Source organism: Cebidichthys violaceus, unplaced genomic scaffold (assembly GCF_023349555.1).
Source record: "Cebidichthys violaceus isolate CVI_PGR_0920_01 unplaced genomic scaffold, fCebVio1.0.p SCAF_25, whole genome shotgun sequence".
Taxonomy (NCBI): domain Eukaryota; kingdom Metazoa; phylum Chordata; class Actinopteri; order Perciformes; family Stichaeidae; genus Cebidichthys; species Cebidichthys violaceus.
In genome coordinates, this window is record NW_027176428.1 from 5,862,930 (window position 1) to 5,881,464 (window position 18,535).

The 18,535-nt window shown below is 41.1% G+C and overlaps 2 protein-coding genes across 5 annotated transcripts in view; both read left to right on the forward strand.

The window, feature by feature from the left end:
- srgap2 (SLIT-ROBO Rho GTPase activating protein 2) overlaps positions 1-3,247 on the forward strand; it is a 52,029-nt gene extending 48,782 nt beyond the window's left edge. For all 3 annotated transcript variants that reach the window (XM_068720074.1, XM_068720075.1, XM_068720077.1), the window contains exon 23: positions 27-3,247. In XM_068720074.1, coding sequence (XP_068576175.1) covers positions 27-587 — 561 coding nt within the window. In that variant the 3' untranslated portion in view covers positions 588-3,247. The remainder of the gene's footprint in view (positions 1-26) is intronic.
- Positions 3,248-4,670: 1,423 nt separating this feature from the next.
- On the forward strand, positions 4,671-17,342 carry ikbke (inhibitor of nuclear factor kappa B kinase subunit epsilon). Of its 2 annotated transcripts, none has more exons than XM_068720241.1 (21): positions 4,671-4,940; positions 5,552-5,651; positions 5,899-6,036; positions 6,506-6,635; positions 6,711-6,892; positions 8,491-8,651; positions 8,970-9,080; positions 9,186-9,365; positions 11,968-12,164; positions 12,481-12,539; positions 12,674-12,765; positions 12,907-13,008; positions 13,348-13,405; positions 13,567-13,679; positions 13,764-13,840; positions 13,927-13,966; positions 14,066-14,167; positions 15,675-15,771; positions 15,953-16,044; positions 16,126-16,197; positions 16,299-17,342. In XM_068720241.1, the coding sequence occupies exons 2-21, from the start codon at positions 5,562-5,564 to the stop codon at positions 16,360-16,362; spliced, it is 2,157 nt and encodes a 718-aa protein (XP_068576342.1). In that variant the 5' UTR covers positions 4,671-4,940; positions 5,552-5,561; the 3' UTR covers positions 16,363-17,342. The 2 variants fall into 2 exon arrangements, with proteins under 2 accessions (XP_068576342.1, XP_068576343.1); XM_068720242.1 differs by lacking the exon at positions 4,671-4,940 and adding an exon at positions 4,981-5,143.
- The last annotated feature ends 1,193 nt before the right edge of the window (positions 17,343-18,535 follow it).

The window sequence follows — 18,535 nt, forward strand, 5'->3', positions numbered from 1 at the left end:
TTTTCTGTCTGACTCTCGTGTTGCAGGACATCGAGGCCGTGATGAACTCTGCCCTGAGTGAGCTCAGTAAGTTGGAAAGACAGAGCACCTCGAAGCACACACACACACCCGACGTGGTCCTGGACACACTGGAGCAGCTGAAAGGTGTGTGTGGTGGTGGAGGAGGAGGAGGAGCCTCGGAGCCCTCCAGTCCACTCCACTCCCGTCTGTTAAGGGACAGCGAGGGGGGCTCCTCCCATGCCCACCCGCTTCAGCGCAGCGCCTCCTCCGCCAGTGACGTGCCCTCCTCCTTCCGCCCGGCCAAGAGCCAGCCGCGGAGCCCCCTGCCCTCTGCCACATCCCCCTCTCTCTCCTCTTCCTCCCTCTCCTCGTCTGTACCTTCCTTTAGAGAGCTGCGCCCCCCAGCAACCAGGCCCAAACCGGTGGTGTTCCCAAAGAACGGCAGCGGCAGTCCAGCCATGGGTTCCCCGACCTCCACTGTGCCCCCTACACCTCCTCCTCCACTTACAGGCCACACACACTCTCTCCCTCACACCCCTCCTCCTCCACCTCCACCCCAGTCTACTGACAAATCCTGCCCAGCTTAGGACTTCTCAATCCGACCCGCGATACTGATTCTTGCAAACTCTTTGATTCTTACAGCTCTTGTACCAGGTGCGGAAAGCACCTCCTTTGTTCCACACAAGACGTAACCCACTAATCATGTGTAGCATTCACTTCTTGTTGTCCAGGCGAGTTCTTAAGACGCCACGTTCCCTTTTAGAGTGTCAAGATTTTTTCTGCCCTCTCCTGGCAGCTCTGCTTCCTGCAGTTCAACTATCAGAGGGCGTAGATTAGTGAACACGCTTCAAAGACACTTCTTTTGCCACTGCAGAGATCCCAGGCATCACTGGATTTTATTTCATTCTTTTTTTTACAAGGGAACAGGACTCAGGATGGACACCTACAAAACTAAAGCTTTCATACACTAGTTTGTGATGTTTGAAATTGTGTTTGAGTGGGCGTGCAGGAGTGTTACTTGCCTTTTACACACAGATCTAAGTGAGAAACAAAAAGCACTGTTTGATTTTGTATAGTAGACATGACTGTTTTTCTTTTCTTTTTAATGACCCATGTTTAACGGACTGGAAGGGAGTGTTTGATTCCTGAGAATAGACTGTGAAATGCTGAGCTCTCACACTGACTCGCGGCTTCAAAAGTTGAAGACTGGAGATAAAGGGGGCATTTTTGGATGATGAATGGAAAGTAAACTGGGCCAAATATCAGTGTAAGTCATGTGATCGAGAGCTTTATTTGATCTCTTCCTCCAGTGTTTGATATGTTGGTGATTTTTTATTTTTTTTTAATGACTGTTCTTTATTAGTACCACAACAGGGGCATAGCAGGAGCAGTGTTCCCCAAAGCCTAACATGGCCAACAGTAATTCTATATACACATATAGCAATACAGATAATGAAAGCTGATCGTTTGAGGCATTATGCTGCTTCTCTCCTGTAGCTCTGTTATGTGTGTAGGGGACCACTGAAACCCAGCATTTTTATAGGCAATGTTGGACTGTACACATACACACACATTCTCTCAAAATGTGTGTGTGTTGGTGTTTTGTGGCAGCTAAACGCCTTTCAGGTTTTCCTCGCATGCTGGGGCCACAGACAGCGGCCACTATGGCGAGCTGGCTGATTGCATCAGTTTATATGTCTGCAGCACCAGACACAGCACAACTTCAAACAAAGTGACAGCTTGCTCCTTTTAAAAATGAACTTCACACTTAACAGTAAAAAGGGTTATATTATTCTAATGGTGTGTATGTATGTTTAATAATCATGTTGATAACTGGAAGCATGGAGCTGAGGATCCTCTTAAGTGTGTTTTTAAATAGAAGCAACCAACCACCTCATCCACTGCGTTCTTAAGCAAAGATTGCTTTTGTTGTTACTTTTTGTTCCCAGTTGTTAAGTAATGCTCCAAATCTGTAATGGTAAAATTGTTGAACTGTGTAGCTGTCTGGGTGTGTGTGCATGTGTGTGCGTGCGCCTGTGGGAGCATGCATGGATGTAGAGTATGTATGCACCCCGCCCCCACCCCCTTGCAATGCCCACCCACCATAAAGGGATGCCACCCAACAGCAACTGTCTGGAGAGACACAGGAGTAACAGCGGCCTTAGTGCTGAATAAATATGCACTGTGTGTACATGTGAGCAGACAAAAAGCCTGCAAGTATATTCGTGAAGAGTTGTCTCGTCTTCAGTCACTGCTGTAACAACACCAGTGGCGGATCAACTTTAAGTAGATACAGGAGCAGAAAACCCATATCCAAGGGCTTACCTTTTTTTTTTTTTTTTTTAATCATTTTTGCTAAAATATACCTTTGCAAAATTAGATCTGATGATGAATTAAGTTTTTCAAACACTGACTTCAAAAGTGGACACATGTCATTCAGGGTAAACTGAATAATACCTTTTATGTTGTATTTCACTTCTTTAAAACAATATTGAAATAATTTTACTGAGGTGTCCTCATATTACCTACTATCACGCCTCTCCTCTTCTCCCAGAAATACAGCACATACTGCATTCCTGTATGCTCTCTACCAGGTAATGAATTATAATTGTAAAGGTTTATTTTTTATCTCTGTATACTGTTCATGTATTACCTGGTGTATTTGTGTTGCTCTTACCTCATTGTGACAACTGGAGGGACTGTGACTGTGTGTTTGTGTGTGTGTGTGTGTGTGTGTGTGTGTGTGTGTGTGTGTGTGGTGAGAAATGAACTCCCCTTACCCATACAGTACACACACTCTTAACACATACAGACATGCATGTGGTTGGTTGGTGTGTTTTGTCCCAGCTGTGTCGTCAAGGGGAGCTGGGACCCTCTTCGATCTCAAATCAATCATTGTGCACTTGAACAACTTGGCTTGCGTGTGGACTAACTGTGTGGGAATGATTTGTCAGAATTGAATATTGTTAAATATGCATTTTGTGTCCGATTGAAAACAGCAGAACTAAAAAAAAAAAAAAAGAAGACTGTAATGTCAAATCTATTTATAGTTGTCTCTGTATTACTGGAGAATCCTGTGTTCAGATGTACTTTGTATATACAATGTTGTACATTACAGAGGTACACTCTTTTTTGGTACAATATTGTACAGTAATAGCAATATTAGTTTAATCAAATAGGCCTTATATAATTCTATGTGTAGTTCTTGTAGTAGATCTGTTTTTTAATAAACATTGCTTGCTATATAGATTCTTGAATTCTTTGACGTATGTAGCAATAAAAAATTGTCCATGAAAATATTGATGATAGAATATATTGTCTGTCCCAAGTAAGTACAGACCATTAATAAATAGCAAGAAGAACCAAGTGAAGCACAATGAGGGGTTTTGATAGCATATAGGAAACTGTAGACAAGAAAAGAGGTACTCCAGAGGTTTAGTATTCCACTTCCATAAAGTTGTGAGACTCACAAGAGACATACCTAAAAGAGAACAGTCAAAACTGAAGCAGCAAAAGCAGAGCTACTGACTTTTAGCCCCCATGCTCCAAAAAGCATTCAATCCTACATTTCCCATGATGCAACTCTGTATCTTTCTGTCGACCCTCCTTGGCTTGTAAACACTCTTCTTTAGAACTGCACACCACAAGTTTGTAATGCATGCTTTTTGTTGGGAAATGTTTAGTCTTAAACACAGTCCAAAATTAAAAAGATAACTCGGATGACATCACCGGGGTTATATTTTTTCATACTTTGCTCCCACCATAGCCGCAGAAGACTTTATACTCACATGCCTCAGCCTAGTATAAAGTACATATGAGTAGTTCTCATGTAGAGAAAGCAGAACTTGGTGGGGTTCCCCTTTAACAGAACACATCTACATGCAAAGCATGTCACACAGATAAACAGGTACAGATAAACAGGTACTGATCAGACTGTGAACATAGAAACCATAGACTCACTGTGATCAAGAAAATAAACCTCTTAAAAAATGCCTGCAAATGAGATGTGCAGATTCTAAATCTATATGTATTAAACAAATTGGGAAAAGGAGGGCACTGGTATCTTGCAGACATCTTGAGGCGGGGGTATGAATTTGACTGATATTAATTATATTTTACGGATCAAATGTTAATTTGTCTCTCATGTGGAACAGCAGAGGGACAGAAGGTCCTTTCATTAATGTAAAAACTGAGAGCGAGGACATGATGAGAGCGATTGTGTTCTGCTGACTTTACACAGACATGGGGAGTGCTGTCATCATGTCCTCTCTCTGACACATTTGGGTTAAATATGTCCAAACAAAGTCTGTCCCTGCGGATGAACTCAAAAATGTCAGTTCAGGGCCTGGTGCTCTCAAATGTATCTTTGGGAAACAACTGTTAATGTTTGTTGATATGCTGACTGTCCTTCCAAATACATGAGAATAGTGGGGTGGAAATTGTGCTGAAGTTTCCCTTTAACATGGAGGTGCCCAACATGAGTCTGTTTGGAGACCTTCGGGGACCCTGCATGCTGCCCAGTATAGTTCATTTTCCGGTCTCAAGTAAAAACTAGGAACAACAAATATTCCAGGATGCCTCAGTGTAACGTGATGTAGGAGTGTGTGGCGAGCCGTCTTGCTCAACGTACTCTCCCAGTTAACACAGACGGAAGTTGAAGCAGAGAATGAAACTAGTCTAGTTTGCAATTCGCTGCATTTCCGCCACTATTTACGATTAACGAATGCGCCGCGCGTGAAGCCGACACTTCCTAAATCATTCAAAGAAACCCTGCAAGCAGCTGGCTTTGATGAAACTCTGGAATTCTTTGGATCCGCGTAAATAAACTGCTATTACCGTCACCAGCAGCAGATTCTCTCTGAACCGTATTACCTGTTCAGAAAGCAGCCACGGTTCTCACCACGGAAGAAGTTTCACACGTAGGCGTATTCTGTTTTGAAGTAAGTTGGGTTTACTGTAACGCTACGGACCAGTGTGAGCTGTAACTGACACGACTGACGTTTATTTGTACTCCTTATTTCACGGGGAAAAACAGTTAACGCTGCGATAGCGTGTTGTTTACCAGGAAGCTACTTTACGCATTCAACTTCAACGTTAAACTGCTGCAGCAGCAGTCCCGGTGAGCGAACACTACACGTTCCAGGTAGTTAAATGAAATTGCTAAATAACTTAATAAACTGGTTAACGCAAACATGTAGTCGCTAACAGGATCAGCTATCATCGAATTGTGTCATTAAAGTGCATTTTAACGAGCTGGTTGTCGGTTAAATGTGATACCAACGTTAGTTAAAGCTAAATAGAAGTCACCTGAGCTGACAATGTAACGTTAGGCTAACTGTTAACGTCTCTATTACGTAAGGCATTAGCGTGTTTATGATAACTTTTGAGTTTGAGTCGCACTGTAGCTTTTGCATTGTTATACTTAATTAGCAAAAGTATGTGGCTACTGTGTTCTGTATTTGGAGTAGGTGTCTCTCAATCCAGTCTCTGTTACGTTAGATATTTAACTAGTTCTCTGTCAATGAATTGTTCTCCCCGTCTCTTCCTCCAGCGTGACGGGGATGACGGCCAGCACTACAAACTACCTGTGGTCTTTGCCAGATGTCCTCGGTCAAGGGGCTACTGCCAGTGTCTACAAGGCACGCAATAAGGTACTGTAGCCACTGAGGATGGTTTCTTTATTTATTATCATCATCATAACACAGACAAGTTGTTTTCCACTGAGCACCTCATTCACATCACTGGTGCCATTATCTCAGAAGTTTCCGCTTGTGACAGATAATGTGTGATTATAAAAGGATATGGTCGCAGTGCTGATGTGAGCTGTTTTTGACATTCTTACATGGCGCTCTGATGTGTAATGCTGATGTAAATGTGTGTGTGTGTGTGTTTGCGCAGAGGTCGGGTGAGCTGGTAGCTGTCAAGGTGTTCAACACAGTGAGCTACAACCGCCCCCATGAGGTCCAGATGAGAGAGTTTGAGATGCTGAGGAAGCTCAACCACAGCAATATTGTCCGGCTGTATGCCGTGGAAGAGGTAAGGCAACCACGAGAGGAGGACTCGAGACAAAAACTATGACAAATGAAAACACAGCCATGGTGTTGTTCTGAGATAATTATCACTGTGTAAAACAGGGCTGCAGTTTTATTCCAAATTAATCGGAATGTGGAATGGGAGAGCATTTGTACTTTACAGCGTAGATCCTGACTGTTATTACCTGGCATCCTTTAGTAATTTATAATAATTACAGAGGTCATCTGTGATCTTAATTCTGTGTGAATCTGCCATGCCTGCAAGTAAAAAATTCCATCGCGACCTTCCCAGCATAATTTGCCAAATACACAGGTCACGTAATAATGTTAGTCCTGTTCGGATCAGCATCTTTTGATTTGTATCCGTTATAGAATTCTTGAGGCGGTAAGTTTTCCATAATATATTTTTTAAATATTTACAAGGATTTGCAGCTCACCTCCTAATGCCCCCCCCCCCCCCCCTCTCTCTCTAGCTGCCCTCCAAACAGAAGGTGCTGGTGATGGAGTATTGTTCAGGAGGAAGTCTGCTCAGCCTGCTCGAGGAGTCAGAAAACGCCTTTGGCTTGCCTGAAACAGAATTCCTCACAGTTTTGCAGTGTGTTGGTGGGTAAATATCTTGGTATTTCCCTATAATTTCATATACCTAAACTGAAGTATTTCTCCCTTCCTTATCTTCAGTGCAGGGGATGAACCACCTGCGAGAAAATGGAGTGGTACACCGGGACATTAAGCCAGGCAACATCATGCGGCAGGTCGGGGAGGACGGCAAGTCTGTTTATAAGCTGACTGATTTTGGAGCAGCAAGAGAGCTGGAAGATGATGAGAAGTTTATGTCGATCTACGGAACCGAAGAGTATCTGGTAAGATAACAGTCCCAGAAATAAACTAGGTATGCTTGTATCTGGCAATTTTCAGTCAAAGAGACCTTTTCTGATGAGTTTCGCTTAGGCTGCACAGTCCTTTAAAAAAAAAAAAAAAAAATTGTTTACAATGCATTAGAATAGTATTTAAAAAATGTGTTTTACAAAAATAATTAACATGCATGAAAATCTTTGCAGGCAGAAATTGGCGGGCCTGTATGTGTCAGATCAAGAAATCCAGAAAAAGTTTTCATTAACTTTTCTCCAAATATCATTGAAATGTATCAAGTACTTCTTTGATAGATTCTGCTCACTAAACAAGAAGCAGGTCTGAGAACATAACTCCTAGGAAACAGATAACATATTCATAAACCACTTTGATGTCTCAGAAGTTCAGCTCCACAGGGGGGAAACAGATCTCCATAACATAAGTCCACTTATATTATTCAGTTCGATGTGGCCTCATTGGCATGTGTTTCTAAAGCATGAAAATGAAAAAGAAACAAGAATATGAATATGAATATCAACATTACGATTGTTACGATGATAATGTATATACAATATAACAATAACATTATCATATTATCTCTACTACAGGTTAGCCTGCAGGCAATCTTAACAATTTTTATTTTCTATTTCATTGGTATTGCCCAATATCACAAATCAGAAATTTGTCCCAGAGGGCTTAACATTCAACACACTTTGTCCCAGGACCCTCGCATCCAATAAGGAAACCCCCCCCCCCAAGAAAACTTCAAGGAGTGCAACCGAGGAGGGATCCCTCTCACAGGATGAGCAGCAATAGATGTCATGTGTGCAGAATAAACAACATTGTCAATCAATAGGACAGAAATAAGTATGATAATGAGAGTAGTAATAGCAGTAGCAGCACTAATAATAGCAGAAATCATAATAGAAAAAGTATTACTACTAATAATAACTGTCAGTGGATTATATTAGAATGATAATGGCATTAAAAAGCAGTAATAGTGATATAAATGTAACTTACAGCCTTGTTCCATTCACATTCCATTACTGCTGCCTTAAAGAACTTGAGGGGACTTTATGAACAGAAAAATCTTTGTACTGCTTCAGTGGAGGGGGACATACTGGATGAACTAACACATTAGCGTGAAATAAGGAATGTGATAAAATACTATTGCATCCATGAAAAGTATGCTCAATGTGCCCTATTGATGGACAATGATAAGATCATTAGTAAGCTGTCAGTTCACTTTTCCTCCAGGGAAAGCTCCCAAGGCTTGGTTGCAGAAACATCACATCTGATCTGAATCTCTGTGTGTTGCACGTGATTGGTGGTTTGTTATGAAGCCCAACAATGAATCCACTCCAAGTTCAGTGTGAAAATCTTCCCGTGGCATCAGTGTCTGTGTTGAAAAGACTTTGTGAGACCGGACCTTTGGAGTTTAGAGCCTTGATCTTGACACTTAGAAGCAACTTAGTATTATGAAGACTGGGTGGCCCTCTAGTGGACAAATGGGGTGTGGGGCTATTCATAACAGCAACTGAACCTTTCACTTTTACGACTCCAAACTCTCTCTCTGTCTCTCTCTGTGTGTGTTCGTGTTCGTGTTCAGCACCCAGACATGTACGAACGTGCTGTGCTGCGCAAGCCTCATCAGAAATCCTACGGCGTGAGTGTAGACCTGTGGAGTATTGGTGTGACATTTTACCACGCTGCCACTGGGAGTCTTCCCTTCACACCGTATGGAGGACCCCGCAGGAACAAGCCCACCATGTGAGTCAATGCAGTGGATGTGAGAAAGTCCACACAGACCACACATTTATGATAGAAATAAGGGTCTCAAAAGTTGGGTCTTAAATTACTTGTCTCAAACTCCGTCTTCACCAGCCACGTTCCATATTGGGAAGCACACCAGCATGAAATCAGTCGTGTTTCAATGTTAATAAAGACACCACTTTGCCAAATGCTTAGATATTCCCTGAGAGAAAGATGTTTTTCTGCATGTTGTTTCTTCAGGAATGCCGTGGTATCTGGCAGAGCATGAACATGTATCAATGAGTATCAGCCTGACTTGTGCTTTTTGTTGTGCAGGTACAAAATAACTACAGAGAAGCCTATGGGGGCAATAGCTGGAACACAGCAGGTGGAGGGCGGGCCTATAGAGTGGAGCTACCACCTACCTCACAGCTGTCAACTTTCACAGTATGTCACCTGATACAGAGCATTTGAACATACATCTCTGACTTTTTCATGACAAGTGATGCTAGCTTTTTACTTGTTTGTCTCCGTCTGTTTCTCTGTCTGTAGGGGTCTGACGGTGCAACTGGTTCCAATACTAGCGGGTATACTGGAGGCTGACCAGGAGAGGTGTTGGGGTTTTGACCAGTTCTTCACAGCCACCACAGATTTACTGCAGCGGCAGCCAGTTCACCTCTTCTCTCTGCAACAGGCCATGGCGCATTGCATCTACATACACCACTACAACACGTTAGTCTGCACACAAACACAAATAAAGCAGTCTACAATTTCAATTGTGGCGTACTGAAATGAAAAGCATTTTTTGCTAATCATAAAACTAGTTATTGACAATCAGTCGACAATTCCACCAACAAGCCAAAAATATGAAGTAATTGCAGAATTATGAGTATTATACTTTGCTTCAGAGGCACATGATGTGATGTGAGCTGATTCATGTCTGTAATTAATTTACTTAACATTTCTAGTGTTGATTCAGGAATTAGTTTTGTTAGATTCAACTCAATTTGTATGGTAAACTGGATTATGTCTAATTGTTTATGCAGCCATGTATAGTCTAAACCAGACATGTCAAACTCAAAGCCCGCGGGTCGAATACGGCCCGCTACGTCATTTTATGTGGCCCGTGAATCCGGCAGCAAAAAAAATAAAAAATCTTAAAAGTTAGACTTGAAAATAAAAATATCCCCATGGTCGAAATTATGAGATAGAAAGTCGAAATTAGGACATAACATGTTGTCTGTGTGCCGACATATCCCAACAGGTGGACAGGAGAGGCAACAGCCCGTAAAGCGGTTTTCCAACAAGTGATTGATTTGAAAAAGATCGAAAAATAATCCCAAAATGTCCACGAAGAGAACAGTTGATGCAGAGGGAAGAACATTTTATGAAAGATGGGAAAGCAAATACGTGTTTGTGCTTCAAGGAGAAAAAGCGGTCTGTCTTCTGTGCTATGAGGCAGTGTCAGTGATGAAGGAATACAATTTACGTCAGCATTTTGACACCAAACACGGAGCTAAATTTAGCCTCCAAGAAAAAAATTAAATTGTCCAAGAATTAAAAGGCAGACTGCAATCACAGCACAATATATTTACAAAAGCTACAGCCCAGTGCATGCTAAAGGTATGTGAGCAGGTGTGCTCCGACCAGTTACAGACTTTTACAAATGTCAGTTTGTGAAGAAACAGCAGACCAAGTTCAGGAACTAGCAGCTAATCTAACAACACAGCTAGCTGAGAGACGAGCAGTTACTTGTCTTTTTCATTAGCTGTTGATGAAAGCACAGACAACACGGATACATCACACATCTATCAGTGTTTATAAGAGGCTGAAGGCAGACTAGACTGTCAGTGAGGAGCTCTTGGATGTAGCTGCATGAATGGGACGACGACGGGGAGGGACATTAGTGATGCAGAGAGGTGACAAAAATAGCTTTTAACAAAGTTAATGTAATAACTTGTGCTTGATATTTGTCTTTGTTATTATCTTTAAAAGTTTGATCTTTGATAGAGTAATGTGGGTTTCTTAACCCTAAATTAAAAGGATTTATGTTATAATAACAGAAATGTGCTGAAATATAATTTTACATTTATATAACTGCATGTACAATCTTTCTACACTTGAATAAACAATAATCAAATGCAGAGATCGTTATTTAACAATATGTTAGGGAGTAGTTACAGTTGTACAGTCTTACAGTTCCAACCGGCCCTTTGAGGGCAACCATGATGCTGATGTGTCTAAACGGACTGATATTATTGGTGTTATTATCGAGGCCTGACAGAATGTAGAGGAATTCAGATGTATTTCAATGCAGCCTTATTGCTTCGTCTTAGTCAAACAAACTATAGGCTACCATTAGATAATTAGATAACACGTTTAGTTCACTTTTTCTATGCAGCTTTTCACATTGAAAATATAACTAGACTTTTAATTTTGTAAATTCAGCCCTCATCCTGCTGCTCTCCTCTCTTTCCTCTCTGTCCTAAGCCCCTCCCACCATACAAGCATTTCAAACATCCCAATCGTGATTGTGATCCTGATGCCAATATATAGCGACAATTCTATGAGACCTACTGTCCTGCTTTCTTTGCAAACTTGTGTGTCTTTAAAGCCCATTGAGATGACATGCTGTGAATCGAGGCACTAGCGAGCTACAATATCAGCAAAGCGTTACAGAGATTTAGAGAAAACATTGTCAGTAGTTTAGCCTTCTGCTAACCGTCGCTGTCACGTCACTAGCTGCCTGCTGGCTCGAGCAGAAAGCTAAACTCTTCGCAACAGTTTCTCTCCATATCTGAATCGCTTCATCAATAATGATAAACTCTCATTATGATAATTCCGTCTTACTTTTTTGGGTTGCTTTGCAGTGGAGGAGGTTGTTGCCAATGCTGGAACAGTAAACTGTTTCTGCAGGATATTCCGCCTTTTGAATCCGCCTATCACCACCTAAGGGACGTGCACAAGCATTTATAGAACAGCTAATTGGAACGCCCTCTCTCTGAATGACCTGTGATTGGTCAAATTCTCCCATCACAAGCTAGATTTTTTAAAGCCCGGAAACACAGCCAAGACCACTTGAATTACAATATGCTGAAAGGTTATTATGGAATTCTTGCTCAACAATGCCAAAAATATACTGCCTACCCCAGCTTTAAAACTACATCTGCACTGGGCATTATGGGTGGCCCAGTAAATTTGTGCAAAATAACAATTATAGCTGTGACCAAGATTCTCTGACCCTGATCTTAAAATGTAGTCAGGATGCAGAATCAGACCTGAAATTTAAAAAAAAATTGCCTTGCAGCCAAAAATCCTCTCTCTCCCCCCTCAGGGTGTCCATGTTCTTCGAGGAGGTGGCATCTCAGACCGGTATAGCAGTTCAGCTGCAACATCTGCTGTACCTTGGTCACAAACTCCCTATGGAGGGCAACATGAAGGTGGTCAACCTCCCGCATACATCACACGACCGGCCCCTCATTCTGCTCAGCAACGGGCCTGAAGAAAACACCAGCCTGCCCTTCAGAGAGCGTAAGACAATCAAAGAAATACACCTTTGATATGTTTCTGTGAAGTCCAAAGCTTTCCTCTTCTTTATTCTTTGCTATTCCCCTAGGAAGTCATGAAAGAGTTTTAATAAAAGGGGGAATCCAGCGTCACATTTACTCAGACAACACATACGTACATATCTTTGGGAATTTTGTTTAGTAATATTTATGTGAATGCCAATCCCAGATAAAGGGAAATTATATACAAAAGACGATTATTAATGTCCAGCCTCATACCTGTAATCACTGTTTCCATAAGTCATGAATTTTTGAGTTGTGTGTTTTTGTCTCCTTTGTAGCCGAGACTCCGGTCATCCCGTCCCGGTTTGATGTTATAGCAGACTACAACTTCTCCAAGGTGCTGCTGCTCTGCTGATTTTCTTTTTTACAGCCATACCTAATGTTATGGGGTTTTTTTTTATTTGAATTGTGTGCATAATAAGCATCCAACCCATTATTTATTGTCTCCTTTCATCCCCCTCCTGACTGTAGGTTATAGTGGGAGTGGTCCACCAGTTTCTGAGGATAGTACGGTTGCTGCTCACACACAGAGAGCTGCTGCTGCGAGGATACTACAGCTACATGTGAGACACACGCATGCTGAAATAGGGAGTATTTGTTAGTGATGCAGCCTCGAGGTTATGTACTAACTCTATCCTAATATCCTTATCAAACTCATCTCCTGTCCATTCCTCCTCCTCTCTCCCACTCTGATTGTTCCTCAGGATGAGGTTGCGTAGTGAGTGTGAAGAAGCGATCCACAGTATCGCAATGATCACCATTAGACTGCAGTCTTGCCTCAGCGTGGAACGCAGGACTCACACACTGTGAGTTCATCGACACACTGTCTGAGCTAGATAGAGGGAATCTGGGATCTCACACTTTGGGGTGTTGAAATGCACAAATATGTGTTGCTTGACATTCATTATGATGCATAGCACTAAGGCAAATGGAGCTGTAGTTGCTTTTTTACCATGAGTGTGATATAGGATTGGATTGCTCACTGTATGATCTTAACTGCCATTAACTTATGTTGTGGATTCTGAGAGATGTAATTTGTTGACAAATGTAGACCAAACACATCTTTTTTTATATTGTTGTAATTCAATCCACAGCCTCCTCTTTTTTTCCTCCCATATCTGTTGTATCTTTATTTTTTTTCTTAGAGGCCATTATGATTCAGAAAACCAAGGGTCAACTGATGGCAGGCAAAAGCTGCATCTGGTGAGTAGCATGAGGAAGAAGTATCACAGCTTGCCAGACTCAAAACACATTTCAATTGAATGTAAACCGATCCAGGATTTTGGACCATGTACCATTCATTTTGTGTCAGATTTGTGATTTGTTGAATCAGGTCTCAGAGTCTGTGGCTGCTGTCTCTACAGGTACGTGAGCACTTGCCTATATACGCTGCGGGAATCCAAGAGTTCCAGAGCCGACTGGAGCATCTGCAGATAGAACAGGCCATGCTAGCAGACACGCTGGCCAGTGACAAGAGGTACTCCAGGCATACAGGGATACAAAGCTTCAGGGTGCCTCCTGCGTTTGTGTTCTTTGAACTCTGACGTTTTGCCTTCCACAGCTGTCAGAAGATGGGGATGCTGCTGCAAAAGATAACGGCAATTCATCAGCATTATCGTAAAGACAGACTAACTGGCAGTATGTCTTTTTTATTGTTCCTGCACTGTTTTTAATTGTTGTAAATGGTAAAATTGACAATACCTGTTTTCTTATTTTCCCGACAGAGTTGGCATATAACGACGAGCAAATCCACAAATTTGAGAAGTGAGTGTTTGTCCACACAGCTGCTGTCCTGCTCAGCCAGCCTGTGAAGTATGTTACTCTGAGCTCTCCTGTAATCTGCTTGTCACTCTTCCATCCCAGAATCCACCTGTCGTCCCACATTAAGCGAGTGAAATCTCTCCTTAGAGAGGACTGCGTGCAGAGATACAAAGAGCTTCTGGCCTCAACAAGGACGTGGAGCAGGTAAGAGCAGGAACTTAAAGTACACTTAAACTGAGCTATCCCAAACACTTTGACTATTTACATCAAGATAACTGTTGGTTTGGTTTGACAGCAATTCACTGAGATGATGGAAGCTTATATGAATAAGATTAACAAAGATTAACAGAAGGACGATGCTATTCAGCAGTCCCCCTTAAACGGATTAAATGTATAGTCTATTACATTATTTAGCTTCACTTCACATTTGTTGAGCAAGTGATATTGAGATTATAAATTGTAATATGCTCCTCTCTATATTTATTTAATTCCTTTTTCCATTTTGTTTGGATAAAGCAATACATTTTTAGTTTTAAAATTATGTTTTGAATTCAAATTTTGCATAATGATGTGGTAGATGTGACCCGATCAAAATCAAAAAATTAAGGGGTACATTTTGTGCAACAAAAGGTTTCTCATAACAAAACATTCTTGTTACTTACCCACCAAATAACCTGGTTACGTTGAATATTTGGTAACTAAAGCTTTGATTACCGTTTGTGAACTAAAAAAAATGTGGTTACGGTTCAAGTATGGTTTTGATCTTAAGGGGAGACAACCCAGGCAATAAAATTGTTTTTTATGCACTGGTCAATGTTGAGATTTGGGCTATTTAGCTTCCATACCATGTCCTCTTGCCGAAACTAGTGGAAAGTAAGCATCCAGAATACACATGTAGGTGTTTGTTTTGCTGCACTCAGTCAATTTTCGTCTGTAGATTTCTCATGAATTCACCAAAAGTTAGCATTAGATAATGCCTCATTTGCATATTTAAACTCAACATTTCATAAAACTTGTAATAGAAAAAAAAAAATTGCCTTAATGTAAGTATTCAACGTGGGAACTGCTAACAGCGCTAACAATGGAAGCAGTGCTGGCAGAGCTAACAGTGTTAACCTGACGGGGAACTAGAGAGTGGGCACTACGCTTGTTTACGTGCACTGTGGGTTATGTAAACAAAGCACAGAGAAGTTTGGATTACAACACACACAGAAGGAGAGATACTTAATTCACTGCTCAGGTAAACATACTCCAGTATAGCTTTACATAAACTATTGTTTGCTGCTTTATTAATGCTCTGAATATTAAATGTAGCTTCTTTAAAGAGAGAGGCGCTAAAACAAACAGTTTCAGACAGACGGTGAATACAGATATATTCACCGTTTTATTAACATTAGAGCATATGAAAGTGTTCTATTCAAAAGTATGAATATATGCATGATATGTCACTAAATATGATCAAATGTATTTGAAAAATGTTAAACTCTCTGTAATTGCTGAATTACTAACAGATTGGTTGTAAAGAGATTATCCAGATTATCTATAAACACATCTTTTGCTAATTTAAAATTGATAATAGCAGATTTCAGTTTTCAAATTTGAAAAAGCAAATTTAGTTTTTTTCCCTCTGTTTTTGAATCCAGTAGGCCATTGGCACATTGTAAAGATGGTAGCATTGACTTACTGAAGTGTCTCCCTTCTGTATTTGCAGTGTTTTACTGGAGATGCAGACCAGACTGCAGGACTTCAGCTCTTTCTCCACCGGCTTGTTGGCAGACCTGGAGATGAGTGAGCAGCACCAAAATAAGGTCAACATCTCACTTTCTCTGTGTTGAAAATCTCTGCAGCTCAGATCGAGTATTGTAACATAACAGTATGCACAAAGATATGTATTCTTGCATTGATGAAAAAGAAAGTGATATTTTAGTGATGTCACTCATGTAGCATCTCAGTGATGTGATGATGTAACATCTCATCGGTCCTCCTCAGGCTCTGGACAGAATCCTTCTCACTCTGCAGTCCAAGCGAACGGGACAACAGCCTGACGTTGCCCCGAGGGACAAGGACCAGATGGTCTCCAGGTGTGTGTCTTTGTGTGTGATTGTGTGTGTATTTGCAAGATGGAGACAGTTGCACTGATAACATATCTTCCTTGGTTCTAGGATGCACCATCTGAAGGAGGAAATGGGGATTTTGGTGAGGGAACTACAGTGTAACAACAGCATTATTGAGAGGTTAGTTGAGTGACCAACTTCATGTCTCTCTCAAAACTCACAACTCACATATGCAGTAGATGACAAAGTATGATGTTGTTTGTATTTGTTTTGCCATATAGTCTGGGAACAGTGAGCCCTGCAGCAGCTCTGGAGCCGAACTTGGCCAGACCTTCTACCCTGTGACAAAAGTGCTGCGGCCTTGCATCTAAACTCAAAAACATAAACGCACTCAGGAACAGTTATGGACAATGTACTTGGTTTTCTTTCAAGGACCGGCTGAAGCCCAGCGCTGTTAGAAGAGGAAGCAGCCGAAGACGATCAATAAAATGTGAATCTCAATTTAGAGATAATGTGCCCACGATGGAGAAAAGAGGAAACGCCACTGATGGATTTTTGTGTGTGTGTGTGTGTGTGTGTGTGTGTGTGTGTGTGTGTGTGTGTGTGTGTGTGGCTGGCGACTGAATACAGCAGTTCAATACAAACCTCATGAATGCCTTTAGTGTTATTGTATTTCTAATACGCTGCCACAGTGATGGACCATCAGGATAAAGCAAAAATGAATTCCAAGTCAGCTGCTAGAGTATTTTTCTTAAGGCTGTGTTTCTTCCTAAAATGATTAATTTGACCGACTGACACTATATTTCTCCGTCTGTGTATCTCTCTCTCTCTCTCTCTCTCTCTCTCTCTCTCTCTCTCTCTCTCTCTCTCTCTCATGTCTGTGGTTGTGTGTTTGTTGAAGGCTTGAGACGCCTGCTGTCTTTTTCCTAGTGGTTGATCATTTAAATGGTTTCATGTGACTTTACTTAAAGTGCATCATTGCAAATTTCTGAGTGATAGATTATGTCATTGATTGTCAGCCTTTCCAAGCACACAGAACTGTAATTATGTGACATTTGTCTCTCTTCCTGCTGATGTTTAACTTGAATGTTATTTCTTTGTATTTGACGTTTCATTGTAAACGAGAACAAAGTTAGATACACTTGGCACTCACCACAGTATCTCCTTTTTAACAGAAGTACACAGTCCAGACAGTATGAAAAAGTGACATTAGCCAGTGTGGCTCACGCGGTGGGGAAATCCCAGGGTTTGTTATTTGTTTATAAAGGGGTCACAGGGGATGCACAAGGTTAGAGAAAATAAAAAAATATGCTTTTTACTATAAACGTTTTTTGCCATATTTTTAATCTCTCATTTGTTCTTATCTTGATAAATTATATCTCCATTGAGGAAGTAATGTAGGCTGAAAAGTGAAAGTAAAAAACATTTCATGAGCCCTCTAATAAGTTTTAGTCTCAACATACCTCGTGTTCTGAAAAGTCAATAAGATCACGAATGACTTCGACAAGACTGTCATATTCAGTCTGTACTCAAATTACTTTAACATTGAATTTGTTGTGAGAAGGTACAACTTAGCAAGATGAAAGGTATCAGAAGAAAACAGAAAACAAGTGAGCTGTTGTGACACTGCAAAGTACAGAGAATGAAATTGAAAGTTCTTCACTCTGAGTAGGAGTGGTGTGGGTGTCCTCGGGGGCTTTCTCGGGTTTAGTGAGGGGAACGATCACAGCTGCCTCTGTGGTTTTATGTAGCTCATATGACGTGCTCTTGGCAAAGTGGAAAATTTGATAACTTTCCTGTTAGCCTACACAAACAAGTGTGACATTGTGCTTTTATCACTAGACTGTTCTACATCATAGCAATATTCAATACATTCTGTAGGCCCACTTATAAGTGGTGGTGTGCCGTCAGATCTGTTTCATACCTATTTTTTTTGTTTAATTGGTTCACTATTGTGTAGTTTTAACAGTGAGACAACACTTCTGCCCAAGTCGTCTTTAGCGCCTACAAAAAAGTAATAGATAATTGTCTGCAAACAGCAATTTTACACATTTTAAGACTTTCCATAGTCGGAAGACTATATGTCAAAGACAATGCTCTTTAATGTGTTTGCCATACCACATTGAAAACATTGTCATGGACATTTTAAATCTTCATTATTATTATTATTATCATTATCATGTTACCCATGTCATACTTCTTAGTACAGTCTCTGGTAGCTCTCCACAGATTCTTTGTTTGGGATTGTGGTTTATGCCAGTCTGCTCTCTGTAGTCTGTCTCTAATATAAGTGGTTTCAGAAGATAATTACTGGGAGTACATTCAGAGTAGCCTAAAGGCCGGGAAGCAATACTGAAAACAGCTAACAACGTACAATGAGTCAACAGAAAGTTAAGTGTTGTGTTATCCAGCGATTTAGTGGTTAATAATTCGTCAAGTAATGCCAAATCAAACCCACAGTGTGAAGCAGGGATTAGTGCGCGCTCCTGTCGCTTTAAATGGAGCGCGCTCACGCCAT

Bases quoted from the DNA above. Each gene is read 5' to 3' on its own strand.
- ikbke (XM_068720241.1), top strand. From the start codon at position 5,562: ATGACGGCCAGCACTACAAACTACCTGTGGTCTTTGCCAGATGTCCTC. The intron at 6,893-8,490 runs GTAAGATAACAG...GTTCGTGTTCAG, and splicing joins ACGGAACCGAAGAGTATCTG to CACCCAGACATGTACGAACG. The intron at 16,198-16,298 runs GTTAGTTGAGTG...TTTGCCATATAG, and splicing joins AACAACAGCATTATTGAGAG to TCTGGGAACAGTGAGCCCTG.